The sequence below is a fragment of the Columba livia genome, chromosome 21 (genome assembly GCF_036013475.1).
Source record: "Columba livia isolate bColLiv1 breed racing homer chromosome 21, bColLiv1.pat.W.v2, whole genome shotgun sequence".
Classification (NCBI taxonomy): Eukaryota; Metazoa; Chordata; class Aves; order Columbiformes; family Columbidae; genus Columba; species Columba livia.
Genome location: NC_088622.1, coordinates 4,150,149 through 4,169,231, shown reverse-complemented (window position 1 = coordinate 4,169,231; position 19,083 = coordinate 4,150,149). Strand labels below are relative to the sequence as shown.

General features: G+C 46.2%; 1 protein-coding gene across 2 annotated transcripts; it reads right to left on the bottom strand.

Annotated features, from left to right (window-relative positions):
• Positions 1-32: 32 nt before the first annotated feature.
• C21H1orf167 (chromosome 21 C1orf167 homolog) lies at positions 33-18,871 on the bottom strand. Of its 2 annotated transcripts, none has more exons than XM_065037573.1 (20): positions 12,723-18,871; positions 12,131-12,174; positions 11,338-11,557; positions 10,983-11,158; positions 10,401-10,498; positions 9,846-10,032; positions 9,218-9,399; positions 8,697-8,883; positions 8,299-8,521; positions 7,517-7,698; positions 7,257-7,353; positions 6,721-6,863; positions 6,005-6,213; positions 5,330-5,474; positions 2,939-3,206; positions 2,275-2,383; positions 1,796-2,024; positions 1,561-1,696; positions 1,119-1,229; positions 33-417 (listed from the first exon to the last, which is right to left on the bottom strand). In XM_065037573.1, the coding sequence occupies exons 1-20, from the start codon at positions 13,980-13,982 to the stop codon at positions 358-360; spliced, it is 4,266 nt and encodes a 1,421-aa protein (XP_064893645.1). In that variant the 5' UTR covers positions 13,983-18,871; the 3' UTR covers positions 33-357. The 2 variants fall into 2 exon arrangements, with proteins under 2 accessions (XP_064893645.1, XP_064893646.1); XM_065037574.1 differs by having other exon boundaries at positions 9,846-10,029.
• Between the last annotated feature and the right edge of the window lie 212 nt (positions 18,872-19,083).

Genomic DNA, 19,083 nt, shown 5'->3' with positions numbered 1-19,083 from the left:
GAAAAAAACACTTGAGTAAAAGGGAGAGCCTATAAGGTGTTTTTTTGACCTTTAATCAGAAGTCCAGCAAAATCAGGGTCCAGAGGAGAAGGGAATGCAACCCTACAACAAAAGGGAATAACTTCTCAAATTTGTGCCTGTAGGGAGGTAGGATATCAGTTCTTTAAAGAGGACCTTTCACTAGGTACCATCTCTTCCCAGTTGTCCTTTGGCTATCCTGTGCCAGAAGCACTGCTTTTATCACGTGAGCAGAGCCTTTGCTTTCCTGATTGCTCAGGACCAGCTCTTTGTTGTGACAGCCAGCTGTATCCTCCACGTGTCCAAAATGAGCAGCAGCTGCAGGCAGGCCCCCACCATTCAGCAGCAGCCTTTGTCCTTGAGCTGGAATGCTGTGAGCTGGCGCCACCTTCCAAAGGCCTTAAATAATAAAGTGGACAAATCAAATACTCAGGTTACCCTTGAGGGGCTGCAGCCACCCGCACAGTACCCACAAACAAAGCTTTTCCTCTGGCAATGGCTCTGCCAACTGCTTCACCACTCACTCAAGAGCCCCTCCCTGTCTCCTCTATGTTCCTGTGGCCAGTAAGTGCAGGATACAAACCAATGTCAGAAAAGTAAAACTAATGTCCCCTCTGCCCTCTAATTTCAATACTTGCTCTCATTTCCTTAAAGGAGGACGTAATCCTGCACAGATCTCTGGGATGCAGGCAGCAGTGAACTGGTTATTTGAGCTCTAAGGCTTTGTCTGCTCACTCAAATTTATAGCAATTTGCCTGCCCGTGGGCGCAAGTCAGCACAGCCCTCCTGCACCAAAGTGGAGCTGGTTTCTTCCCTGAGTGGACTCTTGAGAGGCAGGGGATTAGTGGATTAACATCTCTGATAACAGTGGAGAAGGGGGCACACACGTCAGGGGAATTGACTGTGACACAAAGCTTTGAAAAACACCGAAAGATGAACCCATATAAAGCTGGAAGCTATTTCCCTTTGTTATGGGCAAGTCCCATGCTTTGATGTATTCAACTTCTCCCTAAGCAAGAGCTTTGTGCATGGAGAGGGAAACAGTTGTCCCTTTGGAGTGCTTTTTGGTCCACAGAATTAAGGCAGTCATAAATGCTTACCTGAGACAGTAGGCTCCTGGCTTCCTTCTCCAAAAAATTCTGCACCACGCAGCTTTGCAAATGTTGTCGTCTCCACACTCTCCAGGCCTTTTCCATCAGCCGCTGCCGGTCCTGCCAGGAAAAGGAGCAGTGCACAGGTTAGTTGGGCTCTACCTCACTTCCCTCTAGTCCCACCTTGCTTCCAGTTGCTTTCCTAGGTGCCCCTTAAATGATTTTGCCCTGGTAACAAACAAAGCTGACTACAAACAAAGCTCTCCCTGAAATACTATCTCCTGCAAATATTGTGGCTAATTAAGTCAGAGTACCCTGGGGAAAGGACAGTGCCCCATCAGTGCTCCAGCACAGCTCCTCGGTGACTGTGGATGCAATTGCTACACATCTTGCCCCAAGGGCAGGTCCAAGCACAGGCTTGCCCAGTAACACTCAGTTAACACCAACTCACCAACGCCTGAGCCAGCATCACCACCCTGCTGGCTTCCTTCCACTGATGCCATCCCCTTGCCAGACAGCGCAGTCTCCTGTCACGCTGGCACCGGCAAAGTATTGCCGTGTGATGCCACCATCTCAGGTACTTCTTCCTATAGGTAAGCGGAGAAAATAAACTTTAGCAGCCCAACAACCCTACAAGACATTCCCTGATGGCAGCAACAAGAGTAAGCCCGGGGCTTTCCACTTACCCAAGCCACTTCTCATTCCACTCCTCCAAGTCCGCTTCTGCTTTGTTCTCCTGGATCCTTGTGTGTGCAGGAGAGGGTCCTACCACACCAGATCTCTCTACCAGGTGAGGAGGCAGCAGCCTTTCAGCTCTGCTTTGATTTCTGTAGATCACCAGCCAGCGGTGAATGGCACTGGGAAAAAGCCCAGGGGCAGCTGATGCTGAATCCTTTTCTCTGCCACTTCTGCTTTCTAGGAAAGAAAAGAGGAATCACACAGGAACTAACCTCAGAGCTGGAGAGGGAGAGACTAGAGCTGCCATGAACACTTATTCCTTTGACTCCTGAACACAGAAGCAACCCACAGTCAGTGTTTGACTGCCATGAGCACCTACTCCACAGAGGAATCTCAGTCACCTGGCTGGCAAACACCGGTCCCCTTCCCTCCTCACTCACACTCCCCACATGGCCCCATGAAAGGAAGAGAGAAGGCATCTTCTTACTCATGGACCAAGACAGCGACATCTTCCTGCTCTTCCTGGCACCAATCAGGGTACTGCACTGCCGTGAGCACTGGGAAAAGGCAGCTGCTTTTGTCCAGTAGTTGCAGGCCTGCGAACAGAAATAACACAGCTGCAGCCAAGATGAAAAACAATGTACAAACTAGCCTTAGAGATACATTTCTGTTCATATCCCTGCAGGTAGTTTAATGTGCTAGACCCCAGGCTGGAAACTGCACAGATGAGATCCCAGCAGGACTGACTCAGCCCCTCCAAATCAATCGACCTCTTTGTGGTTTGCTAGCTGTGAGCCTTTTGAAAAAAGCTGCGACTCTGACAGCTCGCTCTGCTCTGCGGGGACAGTGATTATCTCATCTCATCTTTGAGCAGAGAGGAAGGAGCACTCTCATCTCTCTGGTCAAAACGTCCCCATTCCTTATTGCTGTGCTCCAGATGGTTGCTGCAATCAGTGCCAGATTATGGTGATGAAGTTGCATGCACAGTCTGTAAAGAATTTCAAGGCAGGGGCTAGGCAGCCACAAGTCAAACCAGGTTTTTATACCAGCTTTGTCACTATATCTCAGTGCCTAGTGACCCAACCGGGCTCTTCACAAGAGAACAGGCAGTTAAAAATAACCGTCTCATAGGGACCTTCATCTTTTCTTACCTGTTTTATGGTGGCCACAGATCCCAGGCGCAGGGCTTGCTGTCCTCTTGAGGCCAACCGCCAACGGTGACAGGCTTTACCCTGAGAGGGTTCCTGCACCTTGTGGTTTTTCTCTCCCAGGACCCGCTGTTCAGCTCTCAAGAGTTTTACCCTCCACTCAGTAAAGCTCACAACTAGGAGACGGTGTTCTCTGACCCTTTTAAAATAAGAAAGGGCTTCGTGCTGCCTCAGTCTACAAGCAGTGACCTGGGCCCAGCTGACCAGGCACCTGAAAAACAATATAAGCACAGAAAAGCAGCAGATGCCTGAAGTCTCATTTGCATGTCAGCACCAAACAGGCTATAGACCAAACTCCACCTTCTCACATGTAGTGTCACATGTAAGTGGTCAAAATAAACAAAAGGGCATTCAAGAAGAAGAAAAGGCTGTTCCTATTATTCCATCTGCAATCAATATTTACATATCTTTATCTATGTTACTTATTTTTCCAGTGCCTTGTCCTTGCGAGATGTAAGTTCAGACTCCTTCCTACAGTTTCTTTCTGCTAAAATCTTGCCCTTGTTTTAGTTCAGGTTCCCAGCACTGTTACCTCTTAACTCCTCAAAGCCCAGGAGTGTGTCTGATTCCTGCCAGCCTATTTACCATTTCCTTCTCTTCACAGGCCTCCACAAACTGAATGCAATGCTCAATTATGTTTCTCCTTCGCATACAAAACAAATGATTTTCCTACTCTGCCCTGCCACCACACAAAAAAATAAAGGAATCGAATTAGTCCATCCTTGATCTTTCTCTGTGCCAGCGGCTGACCTTTAGGATGATGCCTGAGGAAGGTTTTTTTTCTTATGGGATGAGAATAAAACTGCTAAAATCTCCTTTGGCACGGAACCCAGCAGACTCCTCAAGTCTGCTCACTGCGGAGCCAGGCTGGATTTGAGACAGCAGCTTGTTGTCAAGATTCAGATTTTTTTTTCTTGGCTGCCACAAACTAAGGGCCTGTGTACATGGGATGTACAACTAGAATAATACAATATCTTTATGGAGACAATTTTATTAAAAAAAAAAATCAGCATCTACAAGAGTTACTATTAACAGCACTGTACATCTGCACCCACAATAATCTCTCTGTGTCATGCAAGCTGATGCACAGGAGGCCAGTCTTCCTCTGCCACCCCAGAAGCCAATCTGCTTTTAACTCCTGCCTTGTCCTTTTGGTTCCCTGTTCCACTCGGACTTTCATTATGCAAATCACCCGACAGCACCATAGGGCAGAGGTGTAAATACCCTCTGCCTGGCAGGCTCCTCTGAAGATCAAGAGAATCTATTGCAGGTTATCCTACCATGAAAAATGCCCCCCTCAGAAGAGACAGGGCTCAGCCTGTACCATATCCAGGTGAGGAATTAGAAGTGCTCTCTCATCAAAGGAGAACTCAGAAGCAAGATTAATGGTGGAGAGACGCTCTACAGGAAGGAGCAACATTAAGGACTTCTCTGAAACACATTCGCACTAGGGTGCCACCACACAGACTGATTTGCAGAAGAAAATGCAATTGGGTGGGGTGAGCGCAGAGCCCAAGCATCACAGCCACTGAGGTTTTACTGGGTTTTTAGTTGCTCTTTCCTCTGCAGATCTTTGTCTCAGCCTGAACCCGCAATTCAAAAGGAAATCTGCTAGGGCCAAACCTGCACTTCTCATGCTTTAAATGAATCCTTGGCACAAAGCATCTTACTCATTCTTACCCTCCTGAGTTATCTCAAACCCACCTGAACAATTCCCAGTTGTGTTTTCAGGATCTGCACCATAATGCAAGGCTGCAAAACATACTACAGCTTCACCTATATTGTGTAACTAACACTGAGATGAATTGAATATCATGGTTCTCCCTTCACAGGCTTTACAGAATATTGCTTTTCTGCAGGAATATATTGAACTCCATTTTTAATTTAAAAATCAACATGCTGTGCCCAGAATCTAAAAGATTTGGGTTTGTAAACATCAGATCTCCGGAAGACCTCTGCTCAATATTCCTTTTGGCAAATACTGAATAATTCCAGCGGAAACCAGGCTTTCATGTTTTTAAACTACAAAAAATTGTTTGCATCTCCCTTGCTTAGTTTACAAATACCATGCTGCATAACTAAGACTGAACAGAGGTTCTGAAAAAAACCAGAAGTTTCGAATGAAAAGAACGAGATGGCAAGTGTGAGGCTATGTGTGACAGAGCCCTTAGGTAAGAGCATCCCCAGGGAGGCACTCCTAGGGAAGCTCCACTTACACACATCATCTGTACTTTCAAACCCAAACTCTGGTCTGAATACACTGGATTCTCTGCTACATAAATTGCTCTTCACTCAAAGATTCCCACAGAAATACTTTGAGGGCAGGAAACAAACCTGTGCAGCAGAAGACGTTTCCAGAATAAAGCAGCATATTTCTGCTTCCTTGTTTGGCAATACCATGTTTGCAGGACCAGCCTCTTTTTCTCCTGGCAGCTGTGCTGAGCCCATTGCTGCTGCAGCTCCCTCAGAGCACGATTCCCTGTGAGCAAACACAAGAGCTTGCTGAGCTGAACCCAACAAGTTTTTCTTCTCATCACAGAGTCCAGACAAGAGCAGAGAATACGTCTGCTGCAAATACCAAATGAGACCAGACTTTCTAAGATTTCCTGTCCTGTCTTTAGTAGCTGAAGAGACTTTTCAATTCACCTTGCTTTCTGCCTGCAAGGCAGCCCTTCCTTCTTTTTTTTTTTCCCATCCTTCCCCAAGGAAGGATCCTTCCCATCCTTCCCCAAGGATGGGATCACAGTTCACTTCCACTCTCATCTGCAAGGCAGTTTTCCATCAAAAATTGGGAGTGTTCCTTCCCCAGCACAGTGCAAGTACTTAGCACACATCCTGTTTGAAATCACAAGTGATGCAGGCACTCACTGACCCCTGGACTAGTATGTGCCATTCCAGAAGAGCAGTGCACAGACCTACAACCAGAAGCAGGACTTTCTCCATCCCAACCATTCCCACAGCATCCCTGTCCTGCAGACACAAGTGCTGCTGGAAGATGGGGTAACTCACTCTGCCAGCAGGAATGCCAACGCCACAGAGCATCAGCAGTGATCTGCTGAATGTGACGCCTGAATCTCCGGTCAGCTTCCACCTTCTGAGCCAGTCTCTTCTTCCACAGGCTGAAAGTCATCTGGCAGCAGTGAACTCGATGTTCCAGGGCTGCTGCTGCTTTTCGGTTCTTATTTTCCACAACCCAGTGGTGCCAGCTGAAAAAGGCTCTGAGAAAGACAAAGGTCGTTGGACCAACTGTAGGAACAATTCACACAGATTCACGCTCTTGTAACTGAAACTTTAAGAACAAATACACGAGGGAGTTTAGGAAATACATGTGATCGGTTAATGTTCTTTCTCCATTAGTCAGGGAAAATGATGGACAAGGCAAGTTGTTAGGAGTAAGGGTTCTGTCCTGGCTCTGCCAAGCCTGTGCTCTTCAACTTCCAAATGAGCAGAGAGTCAGGCCAGCTCAGTGGACAGGAATTTACCGTGGCTTGTTACCAGAAGTGCTGGTCTTGCTCTAATTTATGAGGCATCCCATCAAACTGGAAAATGGTTGTGTTCACATATAATAATTTTGAAGCAGGGAAAAAAACAAAATAGGCTGCAAAACTCCCACTGAAGGCAGAAAAAGATAGCTAGAGGAATAATTTTAATTTTATTTTTTTAAGCAAGTGTAGATCTCTCTAAACATACAGTTTTTAAAAGCTTCTGGAAAGCACAATACCTACCGAGACAGCTGAACAAGCCTGCAGAACTGCTCAGCCTTTACAAGTTGCTGAGTTCGAGCTGACCAGACAATGAAGTATCTCTGCAGGCAGCATTTCTCTGTTTGATGCCAGGAACTCTTCACCTCCTTGTCAGAACTGCAGTCCTGTAATCCAGAAAAAAAAAAGGGCCTTGAACTGCCATCGTTACACAGTCACTCCACATAGCTCAGCCCTTCCTCCTTGCTGCTGTGAGTTCTGTGATTGCCTAACTCCCTGTTGCTAACCCAAACACACCACACGAACCCCAGACATGAGCGTCTAACACATCGCTTTTAAATCCTTCACACATGGGCAATTTCCAACTCAGCTGGCAAACGGTAGGGAAGAGTTACCCTGAGAAATGCCTCAATCTCCCAAACCTTCTGTCTGAGAGAGAAGAAAGAACAAAGCACGAACAGCAGTGAGACCTTCCATATGCTGATTGGCTCTTCACTAAATTGGACCATGCAGAAAACACCTGTACATTTACATGCATCACATCACTTTTCAGCCCTTACCTCTTCCCATGTAGAGTAACTGGTGAGATGCTGGACATTGTTGTCTGGACTTTGTAGTGCCAAAGACTGGAACTGACGTGCCACAAACCAATTTCTTCTGCAAGACAAAAGTGTCAGGGGAAAAGGGAAAGAAGAGGATAAACTATGTGGAAGGGTGCTGCAAGATTACATGAGGGACTAGCCAGAAGGAAGCAATTCAGCCAGACCAAACAAGCGGCCGTGCTGCTACCAGCATCCCAAGGAACCAGTGTCCAACTCACTCAGATCCAGCACTCTGTGGAGGAAAGGATGCCTGCAAGTACAGCTCCCCACCCGGCTCAGCTGGCAGCTCTGCGCTCTGGTGTAAGTCCAGGAAAGAACCGTGATACGGCACGTGTGCAACATCCTCAGCAGTCAGGACAGAGGAGCAGCTCTGCTGGCTGCTGTCACTAAAACTGTACTCCTGCAGGTATGGAGGGAAGAACATGCTGTGATGTAAGTATCCTGGAAATTGAATCACTCAGCTAACAGTTCCAACCATGCCAGTTACTCCTCTTTTTGGCAAGGACTCAGGGAAATCCAGGATATATCCAGAGGAGCTGCAGGCTAGCAAGCAACAACTCCGGAGTGCACACACATATGTGACGGCAAAGTTATTTCTATACTAGTCTGGGAATGGTTAACCCCAAAACCACCAGTAATCAGACACAGCAAACCATCACTGAGACAGTGCACATGCCCATTTCCCCTTTTCTCTGTGATGAGGCTCTTTGTACCTCATCCCTTCCACCCTGCAGCCACAAACAGGTGCAAGTGCAGAGAAGAACCTCAGTAGCTCAGCACCTCTCCATATCACTAAATAATGAACCAGGAAGGGCACAGAGAGAAGTGACTTTACACTTTCTGATTACATTTAAACTCCCTAGAGACTCAGTGCTCTAGAGGCCTAAATACTAAGTGCAGTTTGCTGATGACAGAATCATGTTGAAGCAGAAATTTTCCCCTGAAAAACCCCCGCAATTCAATACCTATGGGCAGTCTGGATGAATCAAGACCTCCTCACCTTTTCCAAAGAGCTCTGAGAGGCCAGAGTAGCTGGAGCACTGCTGTCAAAGCCAGAAGATGTTGAGAGGTCCTCAGAAAACAGCATGGCAAGAGGTTCTTCATAGACAGTCCTGTGAGAATGCTTAGGACTTTGTTCAACTGTCTTCAGCATGAGACACTTTTGGTGCCATAATTTCAGAGCTTTTCTGAGTCTACACTGCTCCAAAGCCTGAGAGAAGGAACTGAGACAGAAGACATGGAGATGGCAAAGTGACTAGAAAGGGATACCAGAGGGGGACACTAGTACAGACACAATGGACAGTAGGTGGAGAAAGGGGATCTTTCAGAAGGATCACAAAGACAAGAGGACAGTATTAATGAGGGCAGGGCTCCAGTAACTGACTGTTTTTCACTCACTCAGCTCTGTGGTGATTGCACAGCCTTGCTTTCCACAGCAGATATACTCTCTGGAGCTTCACCTTTTGGCAGAAGTCATCAAGAGAGCAGTCTGTTTTCTCAGGAAACCGTCTCTTTACTGGCCACAAGGGCTGATCTTCATGCCTCTTTGTTGCAGTCTTGTCAGCTACAGAGCTTGTAACTGGTCCTTAACCAGTTACAGAGAGTAACAAGAGACAATATTTGTCAGGAGTCATTGCTAAGAAACTCGGCGCAGCTTAGACAGCCCTCACATTGCTTCTGTTCAGCAAAGTTTAAGACTTTCTGCTAGGTTTATGAAGGACAGCAACAAATCTCTCTGTAGGTTCACTGACATGTCCAGAGTAACTAGTCCTCTAACCACTCTGGTTTGTTAATATTCTGTATCATCTGAGCCTCTCTGTTATCAGGCTGTTTTCAGCTGGTTTTCACCATACAAGAAGAGGAGGGAGGAGCCTAAACACCTCAAATCTTAGATTCTCCACAGGCCCCCAGCTGCTCACCATAATGCTGCCTCCATTGTAGGAGGAAGAAGTTCACCATTGCCTGCTTATCACCACCTCTGACCTGCAGCATCTGAACCCACCGCTGGAAATATTTCCTTAGTGATCCTGCTTTGAGATGCGACAGGTTGCACCTGTAAAGCACCTTCTGCTCAACAGATTCCTTCCATGCACTGAAGCACCTGAGAAAACCAAAGGAAAATAAAACCACATAGAAAACCATGTGAAGAGTGTACAAGCTTATGTCACCTCCCAAGACTAGGTTTAGATCCAGAAAGAAAGAAGCTGTTCACTTCTGAGCATTTATTCTTTTATTTAATTAAAGAGCCATTGTCCTGCTTAGAGCATAGCAGCACAGTGGGTGCTTGCAGGTTTGGTCTTTCGGGATGTCAAAGGTCAGGACCAAAAAGCTTTGGCAGTGCATGGAGGCAAGCCACAACATCTGTGGTCACAACAGTTCCTTTTCATGTTTCTATCTCTACTTTCATTTTAATTAACTCCTAAACCAAAAGAGTAGATAGCTTTAAGATGGAACAACACATCACTGCTGTCTGGGTTGGCTCTGTCATTCCTTGGACTTTCACAGTGGACAGACATTTCACATGAAAAACAGACCTCATCAGCTTACCGAGAGACCAAGTTTCTTTGGATCAGACTTGTCAGTGCTAAAATCTGTCCCACCTCCAAGCATCGCGAACGCCACAATGAGAAAACGTTTTGTAGCTGCTTCTTTTCCAGCAGAGCACGGGCTTCTAAAAGCCTGGCTTCCTCTTTGCTCAGCAGCTCCTTCTGCAGGCGCCACAATCTGAAAGCTGCTGTGTTGCAAGCCAGGAAGAGATTGACAGGAAGAAAAAATAACTTAGAAGATCTTAAAACAACTTAGTGTCACACAGCAAACATCCTCTGGCTGAAGTCCAACTGCCTGAGAAAGGGCACTTAAGGGAGACAGCTCACAGTGCTGGAGCAACAGGATCTGCTGCACTGGAATTAATACAAGGGACAAGGCAGAAGGTGTTATGACATGGTGAGTGGGTCACCCTCCACCATCACAGACATTGGCCCAGCTATTTGCAGGATCAAGTTCTGAAAGTCCAGTCAAAGCAACAACTAGACACAAACCAAGAAACATGGTGAAACAGTGATTATCTTCAAGCTGTTCCAAGGCTACAGAATGTGTGCTTACCAGCCAATCGTCTCATATCTCTGATTGCTTGAACTCTGTAGCACAACTCATCTCCTCTCTCCTTACGATGAAGCTGCGTCCACAGTGCTCCCTCCACCCTGAAAGAGTCACAAGGAAGCGTTAACATCCATCTGTCCAATGAGACATTCAGAGAACAGACTCCAGAGCCTTCCTTCTCCTTAGGTAGCTTTCTCTTGTTGTCTGGACTTGTTCTTCTGCCTTCAGATTCAGAAGACACAACAAAAGGTGTTTCTTTTGACACCTCTACTGTCCTGCTAGAGCCTGTAGCATTGCCTTGCTCCAGTCTCATTTATGCCTGTACCACATAGGCAGGTGATGGCTGAACTCAATAAATAATACAGGATTATTTTCTGTCAGACACTCAAATCAGACTGAAAACACTAGTGCACTCTAAAATAGGGTTGTTTAGCTCTTAAAACTAAGTTACTAATTCTTGCAGTTCTCATCTGCAGCAATACATCCAAGGATTTGGAAACAAGTTTCCCACAATTTGAGAAAAATTTCTCCCTTTATAAACCTCCATTTGTTCAGGATAACAGAAAGAAAATGCTCTCAGCTTACCTACAAGCCTGCTCAGCTTCCTTTGAGTATCCTCCTGTAAGCTGGTGCTGAGCTGAGGTTGTCATAGTTGCTAATCTTCCTACTCCAGAAAACCCCACCGATGAACTTTGGGTATAAGAATATGACTCAGGCTGCGGATCTTGCTTCTTGCTCCGTTTTGCCACAGCTTCCTTCCACTGAAGGAGACAGCAGCACATGATTAGAACAAGCTGCAGACAGAATATCAGGGTCCACATAACTGAATGTCACGCAGGGTACCCGTTCCTCCTCTCTAGCCAAACAAGATTTCTGCTTTCTCCAACTGCACAACAGAAAACTCATGGCATCACCTCTATCGTCCCTAGCCCATCCTCACCCTACGGAAGCTGACAGCAAGCAGAGCTGAGGCACATCTCTGCTGGGCCACCTCCAGCTGCATCCTCCTCTGGTGCACAGCCCGCTGCAAAGCGCCAAGGCCCTTCCGAAGCAGCTGCTGTCTGTAAAGCCACCTGGCTGCAGCCCTTTTCCAGAGGATGTGTCCACGCCACGCTTGGAAACACCTAGTTAGCATTTGTCTGTCACACGAGTGCTGGAAACTTCAAGAGATAAAAACAAAAGTGAGCTCCAGTTAATAGAACAGAAAATTAAACACAGCCAGGACGTGACAATCAGGGTTCAGCCATCAAACTGAAAAGAGGTATTTCAAATTATTCTCTCTAAAGAGTGAAAATCCTACCAAATTAAGGTATCACTGTTGCGAAATTGGAAGCAATCTCACATGTATCTTATCCACAGGTCACAAGTCTGCATCCCATCTCACAGATAAGCCCAGTTTTTGATCTTGGCTAACTATGCAGTAAGCATGCCAGAATTTACTGCGCTGAAAAGTAGCACATATGATACCAATGCTTTTTCATTGCTACCAACAACCAAGGTTGAATTTAGAAGCTAGAATTTTAAAAATACAGCAATTATTTTTTAGAGCACACTCCATTTGAGATGGCAACCCTTTGGAAAGAAATGGATGCAGCTCCTGAGCCAAACATGGTAGAACAATGTAGTTTAAGTCCTAAAACCAAATGTTCCCAGGAACGTGGCTCCTTAGCCACTTTCCAGCAGTTTTCCTTGCCTGTTAACTACCAGCACACTCACACATAGAGTCTTTTTACCTTTGGTCATTCACATTCAGTGACCAGAAATCGTTCTCAGAGACCTGCAAACAGACAAAAGACAGTAACTCATGTGGTTATTCACACTACTCTGTTGAAGAATTTGGCTGTGCCCAGCACAGCAGGTCATTTTGGATAGAGACCAGAATGGTCCTGTGTCAGGGTAGTGTATTAGGTCAGATGCCTTTGACACTGTCCCTACCATTGCTCTGTGAATACTCATAAATATTTCAGACATGGAAACGCACAACAAAACTGAAATTTCAGGGTCCTGAAACTATTCGAAGAGTAAAAAAACCAGTTCAATGCTTTCCCTCTGCATGTAAATACATAAAATACAAAGAGGTGCTTACATTCCCAAGAACAACTCAGTTAAGAAGCTGGTCTTTAGGAAGAAACATGTGAGATAGAAAAATGCGTATGTTGGGATGGAGCAGGACCACAAGAGAGGAGATTCTGGCCATTCAGTGCCAGAAAAAAACATAGGACAAGCAGCCCCATCAGTTTTGTACTTCAACTCTGCACCTCTTGCATGAAGTGGAAACAAACACAAGTAATATCTGGGGATGCTACACAGTGAGCACAGCCTCACCTCTCTAGACACAGTTTCCTGTGCCTGGCTCCCTTCTTCACAGCACCGTGGTTCTTTGGCACTCTTCTCCACAGAAGTTTCTTCAGACCGGTCACGATTGGCATGAGCTTCGCAATTTCTCCAGCTGCTTTGGTGGGAGTTTTTGTTTCTGCTTCCTTCTCTGCTCACATTCATACATTCTGCGTCAGAATATTCAACAAAGCCTTCTTCAACATGAAGGCTGGACTGGCTGCTGCTCACCACAGCCATTCTGGATGCTCGTGATCTAGAGACACACACTTCTCCTGACTCTTTGCTCGACTTAACATGATGATCAGAGTTGTTGACTTCTACAGATTTAATACTAAGCTGCCGGACCGGTCTAAACTCATTATCTCCAGAAGTGACTCTCACACACACGTCCCTTGGAGTCCCATACATGGCTACACCAACGTTCATCTGAGCCCCTCCAAAATCTGTCTCTACTGACACCTGCAGACTCTCTGGATACAGACTGGCTGGAAGGTCTTTCTTCCAAGATACAGCACACAGAGATGCCCCATCAGATGTCTCTTCTCCTTTAAGAACCTTTTCAGGGGAATGACTTTTTGTCTGAACATAAAGACCACCAGTTTCCAGAGCTGGCTTTGCCTGGGTTTGGTATCTGACATTAGGGGAGCAATTGTAGGAGGAATCTTCTTCTGTATCCACTAGCCTGTTAGAGCCCACCCCAGAAGAGAGGGTTTCTGGCTGTGTGGCACCTGAAATTTTGGGTCTCCATGTGTTAGAGTCAATGTATCCGTATCTGTGACAGACAGACAAGTCTCTTGTCACTGCATTAAGGCTCCAGTCTTTAGCGAATGGTGCACCCCATTTCAGTCTCGCCTGAGCAGCACTGGTCTTCACTCCAGCTAGCTGTTCTCCTGGGGTCAGGACACTGGGAGCTGAACCATCAGGAGCAAAGCACAAACTGCCACTGACTGGAGAAGACTTGGGCTCCAGAGGGAGAGAGCCCCATATCCCCATCAAAGCAGTTTCTTGCTTAAGCCTCTGGATTGAACAGTACAATCTAGCAGAAATCTGTGAGGATTGCAAAAGAGACTGGAGGGACTCCAAACTAGATGGATCGAGATCCCCAAAGGGCAGGGCTGACCTACAAGTATTCACACTTTCAGTTGAACTCCTTGAAGAAGGACACACCACTAATTCATGCCTAAGAGAGGAATCTACAGTACGAGATGACAAACATGCAGTGACTAGTGAAGGGTTTGCAGGATCCATACAAGAAGCAGCAGGAGGCCAATGCTGTTGGTTTTCCACTGGATAGTCACTCTTCTTGTTCCTTCTTTCTAAACAGTGATGGCAAGCAGTGTGTATGGAGCAGCTACCAGCTTTCTGAGAGTGTTATTGAAGAACATCAATACTCTTATTCCTTCTTCCTTCTTAACTCAAGGTGTGGGTGTATCTGAGGGAGATTCACATCAGGGAGCACTGACAAAGCAAGATGGGGAATCCCATGAGCCACAGACTTAGAGCTGTGCTGCAGCCACGAGCAGAGATTATTCTGCTGCAAGAAGCAGGAACTGGAGAATTGACTGGTGGTATCTGGGATGGCTGAGAAGGGCAGGAGAGATTAGTCTGTCTCAGACTGGGATCTCTCTTCCCGGCTGACGGAGATGCAGCACACAGTCGGCCTCATTCTGCTCTCTGGCCAGGAGTTACACCAAGTGCTGCAGCCCAAATACAGATCAACGTTCTCATTCTTCTGAATGTTTCTTTGCTCTGAAGAAAAATAAGAAGAAATATAAACAAAGGAGCAAGCATATTTCTCATCACACCTTCCCTAGTTTACCAAAGGCTTTGGGTTATTTTGCTTACAAATTTCTTGTCTCCAATCTACCAGCTTCAGTCCTGAAAGTATTACAGACACTACTCCCTTCCTTTTTCTCAGCAGACAAACAAGCCTGGCAGAGCAGAAATGATTGAAGGGGACAGACTCAGTTCTCAACAGAAAACAAAGACTTCCAGCATTGTGCGTACACCTGCAGCCTCAAAAAGAACTTGTTGCTAGCAAGATGAATTATCCTCCTGCCAAGACGGCGTAGTCCGTACCTGGTTTTGGAGAATGCTTTACAATTAACTAGATCTACCTGACACCAAAAAGAACAGGTTTAAAAGCAAACGTTTTTACAGAAGTCAGAGCAACATTGTTCCAGCTGAGTACAATGCTTACCCCTCTTCATTGACTGGAAATCGAGCTCAGATCTCCTCCACACTTGTATTTTCCCCGGGGCTGACATGAAAGGTAGTGTCTTGACTTAAGATACTGTTTCATTGCTTAACAACTGAAAATTTGTTCACGTATCTCGCTACAGCCATGCAAAGGCTCTAGGCTAGGAAGGCAAATTTATTCTTGTCCACACTAAAGGATGAAACCATGTTTACACATACAGAGAATCTACATTGTCTTCTAACCTAGAAGAATTACAGCATAGATAGGAGACCTAATTTGCAGTCTAGCCACCAAGTCAGATGGTTATACATATAAGTCTCATGCTGAGCACAAATTTGTAAGTTGCTGATAAGTGGTAAGTGCAATTTGACAGGACTGTGCTTTCATTCCTTCAAACTTTAAAAGCAAGTTGTCAATCACTCTGTCATTCTCACCACCATTCTTTTCCACCCCTCTTTTAAAAAATGAAAAGGGAATTGTGAAAAGACACACTCACCTATACCATCTTAAAAAACCCTAGTCAACCTGAAAAGAGAGACAGCACGGTCTATGAAATCAATGCCCGCTGTCTTTTTCAAATGTATTTGAACACCAGAAAGCTGCCTGTCAAATTGCACTGTCTCCAAACTGTTTATCTCATTCTCTTCTAAGAAAACATCTGAGCCTCGGTCACCCCTGTTTGCGAACAGACCACCTGTCCTTCTCACAGGCAAACTCCTCCAGTAATCACCACAAACTGGGGAGTAAATTACTAAAGCAACTGGAGATAGTCGTGCAGCGTTGCAGTTATCCTTGGGAACTGCAGTCACTGCCTTTCATACATCACCAAGTGTACCAGCAACAGAAAGATCCCATTTTTTTTGTTTTGCAGACAAGCAGAAGTTGGCAACTACAGAGTGAACAGACAAAGCATGGCAGCCTTCTTTATGGTGCCTATCACTGCATGAAGAATAACCACAAAGAGCAGTGGACCAGTGTTCCATAGAAGCGTTCCTTGCATCCCTGGAATATCCAGACGACTAGTAATGTATCACAAAATGGTGTTATAAAGGATTTGAATTGTGAAAGGACACGAAACCATCATGTTTGTCACTGCTGTTTTGCTCCATGAACAGCTGGAACCTGGCACTGGACTACTTTTATGCTTAAGAACCTGGACATAATCTATTTCTGTGATAACTCATAGTTTTCAGTTCTCCATTTCAGTTCTTTGTGCCAGGTACCAGGTTCTCAACACATTGCCATGATAACTTTATGTGGTGTTCTTCACCTCACTCATTCCTAATTTCGGTCTCATTGAGATCAGGAAGAGATAGTGGCTTTTAAAATCATGTTTGTCTGCCACTCAGGACTTCAATGTAACCACTTCTGAGGAGTAGTTCATCTTACTCAAAAGGCAACAAGATTTTGTGAAGTGCTTTTTAAAAACTCCTTCTAAGGCCAAAAGAGATATTCCAGGCAAGCCACAGATTTTGCGAACTGCAAAATCCATGACCAATGGATTTCATATTAGCTTTGATGTTTCCAACTAAAACATTTTATGCATGCTTGCTCTATACACTTTACAGCAACACACTAATGCATTAAAACCTGAAACAAATCCAATCAAGCAAACAAACATTAAGCTGATCTATGTATTTCTGTTATAAGCAAAAAGAAGGAAATAGCACAGCTCAGAAAAAGTAAATCAACCTCTTTCAAGTGAATGCATTTTAGCATTATGATGACAATGACAAACCCATAGCAAACATGAAAAGTACCACACAGACAAGGTGAATTTTCCCATCCCTGCAGACCAGGGCTGATCCATTTCACCTTGCAAGGTGGGACCAGTGGTTGGTCCAAGATCCCGCTTCACCTGCCTTAGAAAAAAAGGCTTTTCCCCCACTGCTCAGTCCCACAGACCCAACCATCGCATGAGCCTCTCGTTGCCACTTTGGGATCAACAGGCACACACAAGAGCTCTGAACCACAGAGAGGACAGTCGCTGCTTTGCAAGCTGAGGAACAGCTTCGTGTGCCACCAGCTGAGAACCAGCCGCCGTGCTGGGAGCGGTGGTGGCAGCGGGAGGGCATCACCCGTGGCCCCAGCCCGGGGACGCCATTTGGGGCAGCCGGCACAGCTGGGGCGCACACCCCAGGGCTCAGCACCCCTGATGGCACCCAACACTCCTCTCCTCATGGGCACTTACTCACTCCGTCAGCCGCCACTGGACACGCCGCTGGGCCTCGCCAGAACCTCAGGGACAGGACAGATACCTCTTTGTGCCTCCGAGCGCAGGGGCAAACCCTAATGCCCAAACCTCAGCTGCAGCTGGGTCGCCATAAGCAGCTTATCCCCCGCGATTAGCAACGCCGCCTGTCATTGGGGTTGCAGATGGCCGCAGGAAAGCCGCTCTGCCCCATGGCTAATTAAAGCCGCGGTCTGAGGGCGACCCAGACGAGGCGGGGTCCAGCCCGGGATGGCTCCGCTCACCCGACCCGGCCAGCGCCTCAGAAGAGCGGGGACCTTCTCCTCATACCCCTCCCGCGCCAGGTGTCCCGAGCCCGCCACAATCCGGCTCTTCCGGTGTTCGAGGCCGGGCTGCGGCACTACCGCGGTTCGAGGCCCGGGCACGGCCGGCCCCCCACCCCCCCAACCGCCTGAGGGAGGATCCTGCACTGGACGGTTGTGGTTAATCCTACAGAGCTACCAGCTCGGCAGCAAAAAAAACATCACATCAGCACCCGAGGATTAAAAAAAAAAAGTAAAGAAACCTGAGGAGAGCATTGCACCTGCTGCACGTCTGGCTGAGGAGACCCCACAAAGAGCCAACGCAGAACCCCATGGTGGAGCCAGGCTGCTGGGCTCCAGCACAACAGGCACTGTGAACCCCCTGCTAAACCAGGTATTGATCCAAGAATGTGTTGGTACTGCTGAAACAAACACCATCCTCTTCAGAAGCCAGGAGAGGGGCCTTGTTTGTAGTTGGTTTTATTCTGATTTACTGCCCCAAATGAGGTGTCCTCGAGGCATGGTAAGCCTAGCGTAACTCCTGCCATGTTCTGCTCCCCTGAGCTCCCACATGGGCTGAATTCTCCACAGAAAAGCACACAGCTGGTTAGCTAGATGGGTATCAATAGATTTTGTGGTGTCTTTTGCAAGAGAAAATGACTGGGAAGGCCTCACTAGATATAAGTCTTTGTGCAAATACCCAACAAGCATTGCATTTAAAACAGTTGCTTTCAGTCTATGCTTCACAAGTCTAGGGAAGAAAAAACCCAAGTGTTTAAATGTGCTATTCAGGGATCCATGCTGTCATGGTACAGTTCTGAAGGGTTGAAAAACAAACCAACACATTAACTATAAAGTTCTGCTCTGCCACTCCACAAGCCCCAGAAATTTCTGTCCTACCTATTCTTCCTATTCCCTATTGCAGGGCAGCCTGCAAAATACACGCATGACACTCATCTTGGGAGGGTAAACCAGACTATTGTGCACTTCTATGGCATTTACCATGTGCTTCGTCTCAACATCAATGATGGTCCAAGTACAGCAGCAGGTCACTGTAGTGCTTGTGCAGCATAGTGGAGGAAGCATCTGCTTATGTTTAAAGTGATTGAACTTGGGAGAAAAGTGCTTGGTTTTAAAAATCAAAATGGCATGGTTCTAGAGGTTAGAGCAATGTTAACAGGGCTCTTGGTCATTGAAGAATCAATGCAACAACAGGTCATGTAAAGGGAAATGCAACTGTAGAATAACAGATGTAAACTTTGAAAACAAACCTGCTTTAGAAAAACACAGATCTTCCTAGCACTAATATTTGCATTCTGACAAAGCTAACATGCTCTTCTGCAAAGTAATTTTGTTGAACTTTTTTTTTTTTTTAGGATTTTACCCAAAAGCCACAGCAGGGCAGATTTATTGTACATAAGATTAGTTTGTCACATCCCACAGAGCTCACCACTGCAGTGTAAATAAACCCATATTGTCCTTTCCCCAATCAACCTTTTAAAGCCCACTTTCCCATTCACACATTTACAAACAGTACCCTCCTCTTATCTGAGTAAAGCTTAGACTAAAAGCCATTGAAGCCCAGTAGACTTTCTGCCATAATGACTCTCCCAGGCTGCCTGACTACAGTCGCAAACCCTCAGGAATACTGACACT